Below are 16,102 nucleotides of genomic sequence, written 5' to 3' on the forward strand. Positions count from 1 at the left end.
TTGTATTTTATCATATTTTATCACAAATTCTGAATGAAGTTAGCAGGTGTCTATCAACTATAAAATAAATTATTAAAGCAAACTATAATATTTCCCAGTAAGCATAAGTTACTATTGCATTAGCTGGATCTCTAGGTCCATTTTACTTTCATGTAATGTTATTCATACTTTTGCAATAGAACCACACTTTAAGTATAATGTGGGTTGTTTTTGTCACCTAACCTGGGCATCTAATTCATATGTTTTACTTTGTTCCTACTACATACAAATATGTTTTAATATCTACTTGCATAAATACAAATAAAAAGTTTCTTTGACACTCCCCCAAAATGTTCTAGCTAATACCCCAATTTTTCTACCCTTTAAAACAAAATTTTTCAAAAGTGATGTGTATTGTCAGTGTTTCCTGATAAATGATAAAAATATTGTTTTATCATTTTCTCCTTCAACAGAAGTCCACCAAACAATTCTTGGCCAAGCCATTAATAATCTTTCTATTGCTGCTCAGAAGGAAAGTTGGAGTTATCCAACTTCAAATATAGTTTCACTACTTCTTCCTGGAAGGAGTGGGACATTCTTTGTCACTTCCTTCCTTGGTAGCTGCTCCTACCCAGCCTCCTTTGCTGATTCTCTCATCTGCCCCATCTCTAACCTTGCAATCACTTAGGCTTCAGGCCTGGCTGTCTTCTCTTTAATATCTAGAGTCATTCCTTAGATGGTTTCATCACAATGCCAAGCAATATTGATATGTTGATAACTGTCAAATGAATAACTCCAATATGAGCTGTTTCCCTAAACCTCAAATTTATATATTCAATGGTCTACTCAGATCACTACAGGAAGTCCCCCCTTATCTGTGTGGGATGTGTTCCAAGACCATCAGTGGATGCCTGAAACTGCAGATAGTTCTGAATGCTATAAATACATGTTTTTCCTATACATACATACTGATGATAAAGTTTAGTTTATAAATTAGGCACAGAAAGAAATTAACAACAATAAATAATAAACTAGAACAATTATAACCATATACTACAATACAAGTTATGTGAATGTGGCTTCTTCACAATGTCTTATTATACTATAATCACCCTTCTTATGATGATGATGTAAGATGATAAAATGCCTATATGAGGACATGAAATGAGGTGAATGACGTAGGCCCTGTGATGTAGCATGAAGGTACTATTGACTTTCTGATGGTATGTCAGAAGGAAGATCATTTGCTTCTGGACTATGGTTGACCACAAGTAACTGAAACCCAAAAATGTACATAAGAAGGCCTGCTATACTGGGATGTTATTGCTATGCATACCATAAGCCCAAAACATCTGTGGTAGGGATGTGACTGTCCAAATATTCCTTGTGCTTTTTTTACATTTCCAAGGTGCTTCCCCGACCCCAGTAAGTTAGGTTAAGATCATGAGTCTAATTTTGGCAGATAAGAATGTGTTTACCTCCATTTCTTTCCTGTCCCACTACAGGGACACATAGTGTGGATACAGAGTAAAGGAAAGTGACCAACATACACAAGGCTTCGTGTAAATAAAAAAATAAATATTAAAGCAAGTTACGTCACTGAGATAGTAAGGTTACTTTGCTAGTGTAGTTTGCTTAATTCATCCCCAAATGCAATGTGACAGCAAATACAAAGGGAATAAAGAGTTCAGAAATACAAGCTCTCAAAATGTTGAAAGGGTTAACTTCCTCTAGATCCAAAACACTATAAAATGAGATTTAAAATTACTCCAAGTGACAGAGGCTCCATAAATAACAATTTGAATAAAGAAGTCAGAGTGAGTGCTTAGTCTTTAAGGCATGTTCCAGATACTTGCTTTTTTTTTTTTTATTTTAATGTTTATTTATTTTTGAGAGAGAGAAAGACAGACCAGGAGTGGGCGAAGGCAGAGAGAAAGGGAGACACAGAATCCGAAGCAGCCCCTAGGCTCTGAGCTGTCAGCACAGAGCCTGCACGAGGCTTGAACCCACGAACCATGAGATCATGACCTGAGCCCAAGTCGGATGCTTAACTGACTGAGCCACCCAGGTGCCCATGTTCCACATACTTTCAAGACAACTGCTACTAAATTGGGGGTGAGAAGGCAGAATAATTAAAATTGTTTCTTCAAAAGCATTTGCATGTAGCAAGCAGATGAGAAGCTTTCTAAATTTTTGAAAGGACATCATAAACCCTAAAATAAAAATATCTTTGATATTTTAAGACAAAATAAACCTCAGACCTCCAACTTTGCAAGAGTGGGATGAGACCCAAGAAAACTGTACCATCCTAGAGAAGAGAATATTCCCCAAGGAACACATAAGATGTATCCAGGGATGAAAATGAAAAAGCAAAAATCTCAGACAGTGTAGCCACCAGAAATGTTACAATAGGCAAATGACTCCTCCTAGATACTAAAGGCTCCAATCAAGACACCTTTTTCCATCCCCAGGGTAGGAGACCTTTATAATATTTGCCCAGTGGGGCTTCAGAATTCCTGGAGGGTAGCATTCTGTGTATCTCTTGTTTGTTTCCTTTATGGATGGATTTCTGATTGTGGTTATCCTGTCCCTGTTCCTCTGCCAATTATTGGAATTGTCCTTTTAGCCAACAGGTCTGTGAATGAAGAGGAAGAAGCCACACTGTATCTAATGAAGACTAGTAAGTATCTCCTGGAAAGCCTGTTCTTTGTTCTGGGTTCAGTCAGTGAAAGAGATCTGGGATTGTCTCTAATGGGAATGGGATAAATATAGTCTATGTGGTTAAGAAGAGATGAAAGGACTGACTGTAGTAGAGGCAGTGGTCCCCAGGTATTATATGTACTTCCTAAAATTTATCAGCCTATCTTGCCAGTATTTTGGTGGCAGCCCACATGACTAATTCTAGCCAGTGGACTTCAGAAGTGACACTTCTCACTGAACCAAGTTCTGAACTGAGGCAGTTTAGACCTGGGATGTGTCCTCTATTCCTTTCCTATGTCTTGGCAATATTAGAGGCAGTCAAGCTATAACAACCTTTCAAATGATATAGTCAGAAAATCAAAGAGGGTTATACTACATATATTGGACTTTATTATATGATAGTCCTCTGAGATTTGGATTAAAACTGGTAACACATCATAGCCTAAGCTACGCTAATTATGAGAAGGCCCAACAAATCTCTATTTCAACCCTCTACACTACCAAACTTTCTCCTCTTCCAGCTATCTCTGGTTCAATAAGTAGAATTTGCCCTCTTTTTCCTAGTTGCTTGGAACAAAATCTTTGGAGTCACTCTTGACACCTTCCGTCATTTTTTAATACAACCTATGTGTAATCCTACAAGAAATTTTGTTGGCTTTTTTGTTGAAAATATAGCCAAAGAATAAGACCCCTCCTTATCAATTCACTATTGCCAAACCGAATCCAAGCTGCTACCACTAAATTATTTTTATTAAAGTTTTCTCTGCTTCTACCTTTGCCCATCTTTTGCAGTGTGTTCTCCACAAAGCATCAAGAGTGGTTGTACTAAAAATTATCTCGTATCACTCTTGAGCTCAAACTTTCCAGTGATGTCCCACATGATACCTAGTAAAAGCCAAAGTCCTTAAAACTCCGGAAGGTTCTACTACCATCTCCTTCAGGTTCACTGGCTGAGTCACTTAGCAGGGGGGTTATTTTCAGCATATAATTTAATGCCTCTGAGATGTAATTTCCTCATCTATAAAATAGGCATAGTAATAGCTACCTGATGTTTATGAAGAGAATTAAATAATAATCATAGCATTGATCAAAACCATAAAAAACAAGTTAAGTTTACATAGTACTTACTATTTGCTAGGCATTATTCTAAATTCCTTTCATATATTACTCATCAAGTCCTCCCAACAATCTCATAAAGATACTTAGGATTATAATTTGCATTTGGGGGCAAAGAAAATAAGCACAGGAAGTTAGATAATTGCACAAGTTCAAGCAGGTAGAAAATGTCAATATTAACTTGAACCCAGGCAGTGTAGCTCTAGTGCTTATGTATTAACCACAATATTTTGAGATATGAAAATATAAAATATAATATGCTAAGTGTTTAAATAATACCAGTGTCTCCTTTTCCCCCTTAGTAGCAATTGTGACATAGGTTTATGTACAAGTTAAAGACAAATCTGGGAAGAGAGACAAGTGTAAATAAAACAAGTTTTAGGAAGGCTCACATCACTCTATGAATGGAAAAACATACATACAAGTTTTTCAAATATAAGAACTAATTCAGCAAGAAACAAGAATTTCCCAAGAAATATTATAAATAGTAAGAGGGCTCCAAAAGACAAATCCTCCTAAAATTAAATGTTATGAATCAAGCCTTGAACCAAACATTAGAGCAATGACTTGAATAAAGATGTTCCAAAATTCTGGATTAACTTGAAACTTGATTGTTCCCTTTTGTGATTCTCCTATCTCCAGTGTTTAAGCAAAACAGCAAAGGTAAGTCACAATTTTAAACAATAAGGGCCTATTTTACTTAAACCTAGAACATATGACACACTGCTATAAACACCACAGAACTCAGATACATTCATATGGGAACGTTTTCACTGGAATCTTTTTTAAAAAATATGAGCCTCGGAGGTGCCTGGGTGGCTCAGTAGGAGAAGTGTCTGACTTCGGCTTAGGTCATGATCTCATCGTCTGTGAGTTTGAGCCCCATATCAGGCTCTGCACTGCTAGTGCTGAGAATCCAGATTTTATCTCAAGATCATTTCAGCTTTAGTTTTGGTTTGGTTTTCTTTTCTTTCTTGGTTTTTTTTTTTTTTTTTCCCAAGTGGAATTTGACTATTTGGGATTCTCACTCTCTCCTCTCTCTCTTCCCATCCCCTACTCTTGCTTTGCCTCTCTCAAAATAAATAAACTTAAAAAATAAAATAAAATAAAATAAAATAAAATAAAATAAAATAGGGGCGCCTGGGTGTCTCAGTTAGTTAAGAACCCAACTTCAGCTCAGGTCATGATCTACAGTTCATGGGTTCAAGTTCTGTGTAGGACTCTGTCCTGACAGCTCAGAACCTGGAGCCTGCTTTAGAGTCTGTGTCTCCCTCTCTCTCGGCCCCTTCCCCCACTCCTGTTCTCTCTCTCTCTCTCTCCCTCTCTCAAAAATAAATAAACATTAAATTTGTTTAAAAAATGAATAAAATAAAAAATAAAGATATGAGCCTTGATCTTGAGCACCACCATAGGATTAAGAAATATCAAGTTACTCTCTTTCTTCTTAGTAATAATTGCAAAACTAATCTTTCAGATGTCAATTTTAAAAATTTGAAATGAAAATTTACCTCGCTTATTGGGATAGGAAGAAGATAGACCACCTATAGCATAGGATATCTCCGAATCTTTGGCCTCTGCGAGCTGCTTTTTTAGATTTTCCAGCTGTTAAAAATCAAACATAAAAATTATTCATCTTTAATTAGAATGATGCTATTTTCTGTTGAAGAAGAGAAAGTATTTGAATAAAACAGGGAAAAAAGTAGGAGAAACAGAAGAAAGGGGGAAAGGAGAAACAAGGAATTGAAAAGGAGAAAAAGTAATGAAGAAAGTAAACAAAAAGAAACAGGAAAAGTACAAGGAAACTAGTATTTAGAGACTGACTGAGAAAGGTACATGACTCAACAGGACATGAGGAAAAAACAGGTTTATGGTTAAGGAAGTCCACTCTGGGTGTTAATTAATGGGGAGCCTGGAAACACAGCCTGTGTTCCTGGACTCGATTTCATGTCACCTATAATGAGCAGTGCTTTTCAAGGAGCTCCACAGAGTTATGTAAATGTTTGGATTTCCTGAAATATTTTTCCTTTCCAGCAGGAAGGGATAAGTATTTTGAGGCCTTAGGGTTTTTACCCAGAATTCAACCCATGTTCATTTTTAGCAAGCTTTCTGATTGTCTACACCCTGAAGATCTAACTCTACCAAAGTAGAGTTCAGCCTGGCTACTGAGGGTGTCCATGTCTGACCCGCCTAGAATGATGGGACACAATTCTCTCTCCCAAAGAGCCACATGGTTTGCATAATAATGGATTTGCATGCATGTTTGTGAAAAAGTTTTGAAATCATTGAATCTGGTGATTTTCACATTTTCTTTACAGCATGTCAAGGAGTTGGGGCAAAGGCTGCTAAGGGTCTCTCTCCCTCTCAGGAGGCTGAGAGCGGGTTCAAAGAGGTGACCCTTCAGGCGCCCAACCAGGTGCTTTAAACAGAACAGCTCCACCTTCGTATGCAACCGAATGAATTGGATATGAGACCGTATCCAATTTATTTGGGAAAAAATATTTCCACTTTTAAAAATAATAATACATTTTGAAAATCACCAATCTAGGTATAGCCTCCTATTTTATAGATGAGGATATTTAGATCCAGAGAATTTTAATTTGTTTCTGGTCTCATAACAATTGGAAAGCTGGGACGAGAATCCAGATTTTATCTCAAGATCATTTCAGCTTTAGTTTTGTTTTGGTTTTCTTTTCTTTCTTGTTTTTTTTTCCCCCAAGTGGAATTTGACTATTTTTTTTCCTAATGAATTACTTTACTTTTTCTCTAGCAGGAATAAAAAAATTTTACGGTATCATACCAATAATTTTTCAAACTGTGCCCAAAGATAAATGCCTTCTAATTATTATTAAAATTGAAACGTAAGTATTTCACACTCTCACCTGGTTAAGTTCTTCCAATTTGCCAGTCAGTTCTGTATCTGCAAGACACATTCGTTACATGAAAACTTTCATGGCAAATAACAGATTCATCCCGATTCACACATTCGGGATCTTATGTGGAAGGCAAAGGTCTTTTCCATAAGATTTGAGACCACCCACCATCCCTAATATAAGACCCAAATATTTTCTCAATGCCTGACATATTGAATTGCAACCAGTTATGTCATGAGAAAATACCTGATTTCTTGTAATAAGCACAAAGCTTTCTAAAACAGACCATAGTTCTAACAAGGACTATTATTTAGAAGTAAATTATTCTACTAACATGAGGAAATTTTATGAAACAATAGTAAGTGAAAAAAGGTGGGACACAAACATCTATACAATTCATTCATGAAAGAAATTCCCAGAATATTGATATTAGCTCTCTCTGGGTTTTACAGTTTGAGTATGAATTTTTCTTTTTTATAATTTCATACATTTTCTTCAATGAGAATATCTTATTTCTAATTTTAAAACCCTGTATTTTTAAAGTATTCATTAAGATGTTGTTATAGTCAGCACATTGTCCCATGACTAGATTTTTTTTTTTTTTTTTTAGAGGATCAGATGTTTTTGGAGAGTGTAACACATTGACATATTCTCACATTTTCTCTTAGGCTAGACTTGCTAAGTTTCTGACAGTATTTGTCATTTCTTGGAGAAAACTCTAATGCATAATTGTAAATTAGATTCTGCTGATCTTCAAAGAAAAAAATGTCAGTCGGTGTGCCTAAATTTCCCAGTGGTCTCTACTCCAATTGTTTCCCACATGGAGAGAATTTCATTGCAAATGTGCTAACTTAACTGCCATTAAAATGCAGTTAATTTGTGAAATTTCTAATGAAAACCTGGGAACAGATTTGAAGCATTTAGTAAAAGAAAATATTAACTGTATGAGTGAGGAGTTGCAGAGATGAGAATATGACTAAAGATAACTATTTTGTAAATAGATGGTTACTGATCCCATTAGGACCCTCTAATTGAAGAAAATAGGATTTTAATATTTTTTAATAATTCCATTGCTTTATCATGAATATGAAATAATAAGACACACTTAAGCTGTCAGTGCAGCATGAAAAGGAGTAGTTATCACTTTACTACAAATTAACATTGAGAAAGAACAGGTCAGAAGACAGAATAAATTCCTAACTTACCAATGCTAGAAGGTCTTTGGAAATCAAAATTTTTATTCAGTAGAGCCAGCAATAGTTCTTCGTGGTTTGCATCTTCTTTATCTGGAAACAATTCATTTCCTGTAATAATCATCCCAATGTAATGAAGCCTCCATTTTCGATCTGTGTCACCGAAAGCACTTTTAATTAAATACATTTTATAGCTAACTATCAATGCATATACTCACCAAAAAAAGCACTGTGGACAAAGGTGTGTAACCCAAAAAGAGGGGCTGTTTCAAAAATCATTGAATGTATAGGAGCAAAGAGAGATTATGAGAGAGGGAGAGAGAAGAGGAGAGACAGTATTTCTAAAAGGTGACACCCTAAAATTTACCTGCTAAATTTGGGTAGTAGGTAAATTTGGGTAGTAGAATCGCAGGTAAATTTCTTATTTTTTATCTGTGTTGTTGAAATTTTCTACTCTTATGTTTAATATGAAAAATATAAAAGTTATTTTTTTAAGTTTATTTATTTATTTTGAGAGAAAGAGGAAGAAAGAGAGGGCAGGGGAGGGGCAGAGAGAGACAGAAAGAGAATCCCAAGCAGGCTCCATGCTGTCAGTGCAGAGTCTGATGGGGGCTTGAACTCACAAACCGTGAGATCATGACCTGAGCTGAGATCACGAGTTGGATCCTTAACCAACTGAGCCACCCAGGTGCCCCAAAATTTTTTTAAAGAAAAAAATAAACAATATTTTATTTTAAGATTCTATGTGCTATGCACATTTAAATATGAGCCATTTTGTGTTCTGGAGATTGCCTTTAAGCCAGTCAAGGAAATCTTACGGGAAAGGTGATATGAAGTGTCCTTTCTCCATATTGACATCTTTCCATCTTTGCCAATTTACCTCCCAGCCCATTCATTGATCAGATGCTCAACTCTTTCAACACCTTAAAAGCAAAATATCACCCAATTTTTTGTAAATATTTTTATTCTGGAGTAGAAATCAGGATAATAACCTTTACTCAAGCTATAAGACATGAAGACTCAACAAGATATCTACCAACAAGTAATGCAATTGAAGTAACAACTAGTATATTACAAACAAAATGAACTCTTGTGATGTGGCCTGAAAAGCCAAACTTCTATCCAGAACTTCTGTGGGATCATGCTCCCCATTTGCTAGCTCCTCATTCTAGCTGACAGCTTGAACAGAAGCTAGATTCATTGAGTCTGAAGTTTAGAAGTGAGAATATTGTGGTTTTAGCTACAGAAATGGCCCGTAATTTAACTCTATTATTCTGTTTAATCATCTGTCTTTCTTGTGTGTACAAAATGTTAATTGATTAACTCAAACAATTAAGAGGTTAATAAAACGAATGAGAGAGACTTGATGAGGAAGCAAACGGATGACGTGAGACAGGTGACAGCATCATTTCTACACTGACCAAACATAGTTTATGGATGCTCAGCTCTTCAATTTCCTTTACTTCATAAACATAGAAATTATCTGTACATTTTTTTTCTACTGATTAATTAAAACATTAATACAGTATCAGTGGAAATTTGTTTAACATCAATTATATGAAGACCCTCAGAGATAGTTTAGTTTAAGATGTGACCATGCAATAACGTCATTGTTATTACAGTTGTTCATCAAAATGTTAAATTACAATCTACAATCTTTAAAATAGTTTTCTTAGAAAAAGAAATAGGGTACATATTATAGCCAGATGACAATGACTACTTATTTTAGAACTGTGCTAAGAGAAACCAATTCATTGCCTTAAACTTAGAGAATGTATAAAACCAGGAGGAGGTAACAAGGAAAGTGTAGAGCTGAAGCTTTTAGGAACTTAATTACTAATCCACTTCTGCATATTTAAGTGGGACATTTTTCACAAAAGAAATTGAATCAATTTGCCTCTCTTTACTACTTTTGTTTCCAGTGGTTACACTTGCATAACTCTCCTCAGAAATTCTTGTCAGTACCTTTAAAGACAACCATGGTTTACAGGAATCCCTGAAGAAAAAGTTTTTTCAAGAAATTTTTTTAAAAATATTTTTTATATTTCTAAAGTTAAGATATTGTCTTAGAAATATAATTGAAAATAAGTCTTTTTTCTTTTTTTCATTTTTAGTTTTAAAACAGATACAGCTTTAAAAGAAAACAATTACACATACTTTTAATATGCTTTTGTCTTTGAACTAAAAGTTAGTATGACAAGGGAAATGCTTGAATAAAAAATACCTGAGTGTAGGTGAACCCTTAGCACAAAGGATGACAAAGTTATCCAGACATGACAGAGTGAAGGCTTTTGCAAATACACAGATAATACTGGTTCACTGCTACTTAAGATACTGAATTTTTTTTAATTTTTTTAATATTTATTCATTTTTGAGAGACAGAGAGAGAGCATGAGCGGGGGAACGGCAAAGAGAGAGGGAGACACAGAATCCAAAAATGGCTCCAGGCTCAGAGCTGTCAGCACAGAGCCCAATGCGGGGCTGGAACTCATGAACCATGAGATCAAGACCTGACCCGAAGTTGGGTGCTTCAACGACTGAGCCACCCAGGCACCCTTTAAAGATACTGAATCTTAAAGGTTTCATTGTCTCCTCACTTTTCACTCAAATTTGAAGCTTCTCACTACATATAGACAAGAAATTTTACCAGAAAGAAATCTGGAAATCCCCAAAATGATAAAATACAAAACAATTAATAAATTTTCCAGTATTCTTGGTCTTGATATTCACTCTTCATCATTTTGTGGTAGGTAGTTTGCCCCATGTCAGATTTATCCATTGAACCATGCATTTCTATAGCTCCAACCAAATGACAGCTGGCAGATTGTGTCATTTGTCTTGGACATTGTCTAACACAGAAAGAGCGGGATGGTAACCCCCCAAAATGCTTATTTGAACAATGTGTTCAAGGACATAAGTCAAACCTTTGGCTGCTTTGAAATACGTGTATATGGAGAGAGACTCTAATCATAGACAATTTAGATCAGAAAATAACCCTACTAGTAACGTAATCTTCTCTGTTTATATACAATAAAATAAATCCAAGGGAATACCAGAGAGAAAAACCTTTCCAATATGCTGCCAGTGATATATGCATATCACTGTGTGGTATTCTGGGGTCAGAGGTGTTATTTAACTTTAACCTAGCAAAATACTTTCGAGTTTGATTTTTCTGTATTCCACATCCACATGAAATCAGAAGTTACATTTACCACCAACATCCTAATTTTGCAAAGTCCTCAGTGAATGGTCTCATTTTTCCTCATTTACATTGTGTTAAGAACATTGAAAATACCATCATTTCACAGGAAGAACAAAGGATGCCTATCATGTGCAATGATTTTGATTGGCCAAAGACTAAATGTGAGCTATGGATAAAATCCAGACTCTTTTGATTCCCAACCTTATATCTAGGTCTCTAAGACAACTTATTTTTCATGGGAAAATCCCAATAACTAAATAACAAGGATTTATGCAATTTTATTTTCACTGCCAAAAGAACTGCTCTCTCATTGACTTTTAAAACCACATTGGAAGCAACATGGTCTAGTAAAATTGAATTTGATCCCAAAGGGAGAAACTTGATCCCTCTTCTCAACCAAGTATCATGTAAATAAAATGTATTCTATCCTGTTTTGGTTCCCCTATGTAAGACAAAGTTAAAGGCTCTTTCCTTCCCAGCAAGGAGTTCAGTTAGACGATAGATAACCTCAAAATTTCAAGCTGGAAGGAAAATTAGAGAGCACTATTTTAAATTACTATTTTCCAAACATAAAGAAATATATAAAAGTTTCAAGGAGGTTGTTTGCCTAATAAATCAGCATTACATTTAGCCCTACTGATTCTCAGATGAAGAGCTATTTCCAGTACAAAATGCATTGAAAATTTTAAAGAAAGGTCAATACAAGTTACAATATTACAAGAGCAAAAATTTATTTTCTCCAACTTTCTCATGGTACAAATTTTAGATGTCATAGATTAAATTATTTCATTTAATGTAAGTACTCTATGTTAGAAATCTGATAAATACAGTCAATGCATAATGTGGATTTAGCATCGTCTTCCTGAAAATACTATGTAGATTTCCCCATGCATTATTATTTCCAAATCTCTGCAAACACAAATTTCCATCCTAATGTGTTTTTATCTAAGTCATTCTCCTTTCATTAGTAACTTACTTATAATCTCATAGGTTAAAAATATTATTTTGCTTTCCCCAGATACACTTTAAAATATGCACATATTAAAAAAGAAAATAAAATATGTACATATTAGGTAATTGATTGTATTACTACTTACACATTCACTATCTTTGGTCATAGAACAGAAGTGAGAAAAAAGGTGCCCCATGATTAGATAAAAAATTAGGTGTAGTCAAAATAAATTTAGTACAATGTTGGTTAAAATTAATTTACTTGAGAAGAACAGCATCACGGATTACATGTAATTTAAAACAGCAACTTCTGAAAAGATGTTTGATGATTAATAATACTAATGCCTTAACATATTATTTTGATAATGGCAGAGAAATCAAGGCAATGCAAACAGAAAGATAAGGATTATTTACCCATCTGTAGGATTTTAGATTCATGTGTACATACCTTGGGTAAGATATGGCCGTCCATGCACCAATTCGAAAAATATCATTACAGATAACAAAGTTAGGAGCCCAAAGCAAAGAGTGGTTGAAAGGATCTTGTTCATGTTAAAAAATCTTCTTTGTGCTAGCAGAGAAACTGACTATCCAGGTCAAGATGAATACTTCAGTGGCTCTGGAATGCTGCAGAGATCACTTTTAAAAGGTGGCAAGTGTGCTTCAACTACAGATGATCTGGACAAAGAAAAAAACTTATAAAATGTAATGCATTCTGTCAACATGATTCACTACTTGGAGAAGTGACAGGTTTGCTACTCAGTCAATGACAGGAAGAACCCAATCGATATATCTCATACCTGCCCATTTCACTAAAAGCAGGCATTCCTATGCATGCCCACGCACTTCAGACACAGGCACAAGCATAGAGCGAAAATTGGCAATTGAACCTGTTGGTTCAATTTTCATAACAATCAAATGGGAACAATGCCTTTCATTTGACCAAATTAGAGCCCCCCTACCCCTCCTTCCCCACCCCCACCCCAGGTCTCCCTGATAGCCCATGTTATTTGCAACCATCACTTCATTTTTAACCAACCAAATAGATTTGAGTTGGGAAGAGCTCAAATTGGAAATGAATCATAATGGGAACATTAATGTCTTACTGCACTAAAGAAGGATGGTTTCATTTTGCTGCAACCAGCACTTCTAAAGATTAAAGCTAAATCTAATTAATTCAAAGTTGGCAAATGTCCCGTCAATTACACTCTTTAATACTTGCCTTAATTGTAATGGTTTTCTTTTTAAGTCGATGGCTTTCAGTACATCCACAATTCCAGTTTTATGGCTCCAAAGATGTGCTAATGACCTCTGGCCTTGACACTTACTTCTTCTGTCAGGAGAACTCTAGATGCATTAGCTCTAAAACTGACTCTGTTCCCTGTGCACAAATGGCAGCATGAGATGATGTGAAAGAAGGGCAATGGCCCATCTTTTCACTAACCCATTGCCTTAATAAATTCCCTAAATAAAGTCTCAACTACTTAGTTTGATATTCAGCCTTGTTTTTCTTTCACAGGCTCATTTCCACTATATGTCTGGGCACCAGTCACAGTAAGTTTTCAATCCCTGAACACACCTGGCACTTCCTCACTTCAGAGTTTGTTGACAAATTTCTATCTACCTGCACTCCTTCATTCCACTGCCATTTTACCTGTTCATTCCTTAAGTATCCGATCAAATGCCACCAGCTCTATTCAGTCTTTTGGGTCTGTCTCTCTCTTTTGCTTTCAGACATAGATTCGGGTTTTTTTTTGTTTTGTTTTGTTTTGTTTTTACCTCCTTTGGACTTTCATAAGACTGCTTAGATATCTATCATCACTCCAAATCCATTCTTCATTTCATTACAGTTACGTGTTTTGTGTCTGCCTCCACTATTAAATTGTGACTACTTTGAGAGCAGTTATGGTCATAGATGTTTCTGTCCTGATTTGCAAATATTGGAGTGATTCAAAGGAAAAATAAGTGAAAACATATTTCATTTGTGAGTAAAGAGCAACTGAAATATATGGAGATTTAAAGGCAAAATTGGATAATGCTCTTAAACTTTATATCTAGGTATAAAGCTAACTGACAGAATACAATACTTGCAGCTCCTTAAGTTTCTATTCTCTCTTTAGCCTAAAAATTCAAGAACAATGTCTTTGAAACTTGATCCTTAAAGTTTTTCATACCATAGTGTTTCAAAACCTGTCATTCAAATATACCTTGATGCCATTTACCATTATTTATTTACTAGGTTATTTGGATTAGCTTTTTAAGCTCTAATTTAAAAAAAAAGTACATCAGTATAGAAAACATAAAATCAGTATTACTTAATGGACAAAAAAATATGCAACTATGATGAAAAATAGTGTAATTGCAAGAAATTATTACAGAAAAGAATAAAGAGGCACCTGCAAGGCTCAGTCAGTTAAGCATCCGACTCTTGGTTTCAGTTCAGGTCATGATCTCATGGTTCATGGGTTCAAGCCCATCAAGCTCTGTGCTGACAGTGTGGAGCCTGCTTGGGATTCTCTGTTTCCTTCTCTCCCTGCCTCTCTCTCTCTCTCTCTCTCTCTCTCTCTCTCTCCAAAAATAAATAAATAAATATTTTTTTAAAAAGAAAAGAGTAAAAAAATATACAATATACTGATAATAAACCTGATCATTCCTATATAATATATTGATAATAAATTTCATAATCCAAAATGAAGACCTGACAATAAATAACAAATGAAATGGCAAGTTAAATATGAGTCAATATTAAAGACATGTTCAGTTCATGGTTCCTTAATTTAAAAAAATGTTTTTAAATGTAAATAAAATATTTGGATTTTTAAAAATTTTGATGTTAAACAGCAGGTCAAGGAACCCCAATTCCTATGGGGTTTGCCTACTTAAAAGAGGCAAATTAACTGCCTTCTCTGATAAGGTTAGGTACTGATGACTCATTTCTAAACAAAATGTTATACATTACTTTTGTTCTACAAACATTTGTTTCGGGAAATCCAAGGCAATCTCCTGAATCTTCTGTCATATTTTAGCTGATGTTGGCAAAGTGATGAAAAATAAGTGCCTTATCCATGACCCTTCCATCTACTTTGGGGAAAAAGCTCACAAAGACCAAAATATTTTACTAAATTATTTTCTTGATTATATATATATATATGTATGTATATATATATATATATAGTGTATAATCTAATTAATTGTTCAAATAAAAACAAATTTTCACTAGTGATTGTATTAAACAAATAAATGAAGTTAGATTATTTGTTTCTGGAGCTGTTAGTATATACACAATAATAATACATAACAAGGTTATTGTTGCCACTTACTGAGTAATCACCCCATGACAGGCCCTATTCTAAACATTTCACATATAGTATCTTATTTAATTCCTTATATCAGTCCCTCAAAAATTATAAAGTTGTTTTGATTTTTCATCTTTTACAACAAAGGAAAAGTTATGGAGCCAAAAGGAAACCTAAATCCACTGCAGAGCCCCACTCTTAACCCACATTGTCTCTTGTCCTCAATTAGGAAAACAGAAATGTAAAATGATCGGTTGTTCCAATAAGAGAGATCCCAATTTTAAGGGACACTTACAGCATTTTGCTTCAAATTTTCAAGAGCAATTTTATTTTGATCAATTAGTCTGTATTTCAGTTATAGCTTCTAAATAACATTTCAATTCTGTCAGTGAAGACATTGTCGAATTATATTATAATTTATAGATAACTCTAAGAATCATTTACATCTTAACTATTTCTCATAATGAGTGACAGGAAAAGCACAGATAATCAAGGTCCATATGGTGACTCAAACACATTTGAATAATTACTTTCTGACTCTATTAAACAATTGGGCTTTTTTTTTCCAGTAAGTAAAAACTTTAAGCAATTTTATTTAGACTTCCCTCTGACCCTGTGATTTCTTAGTAGAATTTTTTTAATGTTTTCTTTTTTTTTAACTTTTATTTATTTTGGAGAAACAGAGAGAGACAGAGCTCAAGCAAGGGAGGGGCAGAGAGTGAGGGAGACACAGAATCTGAAGAAGGCTCCAGGCTCCGAGCTGTCAGCACAGAGGCTGACACAGAACTTGAACCC

General features: G+C 34.8%; 1 protein-coding gene across 1 annotated transcript; it reads right to left on the bottom strand.

Annotated features, from left to right (window-relative positions):
* Nucleotides 1–2,558: 2,558 nt before the first annotated feature.
* Nucleotides 2,559–12,562, bottom strand: UTS2B (urotensin 2B). Its single transcript, XM_030328446.1, has 5 exons — nt 12,460–12,562; nt 7,871–7,969; nt 6,675–6,712; nt 5,304–5,397; nt 2,559–2,614 (listed from the first exon to the last, which is right to left on the bottom strand). Exons 1-5 carry the CDS (start codon nt 12,560–12,562, stop codon nt 2,559–2,561), a joined length of 390 nt encoding a protein of 129 aa, XP_030184306.1.
* Nucleotides 12,563–16,102: the final 3,540 nt, after the last annotated feature.

This window comes from Lynx canadensis, chromosome C2, assembly GCF_007474595.2.
Source record: "Lynx canadensis isolate LIC74 chromosome C2, mLynCan4.pri.v2, whole genome shotgun sequence".
Classification (NCBI taxonomy): Eukaryota; Metazoa; Chordata; class Mammalia; order Carnivora; family Felidae; genus Lynx; species Lynx canadensis.

Excerpts from the sequence above, each read along its gene's own strand:
- UTS2B (XM_030328446.1), bottom strand. The coding sequence starts at position 12,562 with ATGAACAAGATCCTTTCAACCACTCTTTGCTTTGGGCTCCTAACTTTG. Across the intron at positions 5,398-6,674 it reads AATTGGAAGAACTTAACCAG|CTGGAAAATCTAAAAAAGCA; the intron begins GTGAGAGTGTGA and ends GATTTTTAACAG. Across the intron at positions 2,615-5,303 it reads TTCCTATCCCAATAAGCGAG|ACCTGTTGGCTAAAAGGACA; the intron begins GTAAATTTTCAT and ends CTTCATTCACAG.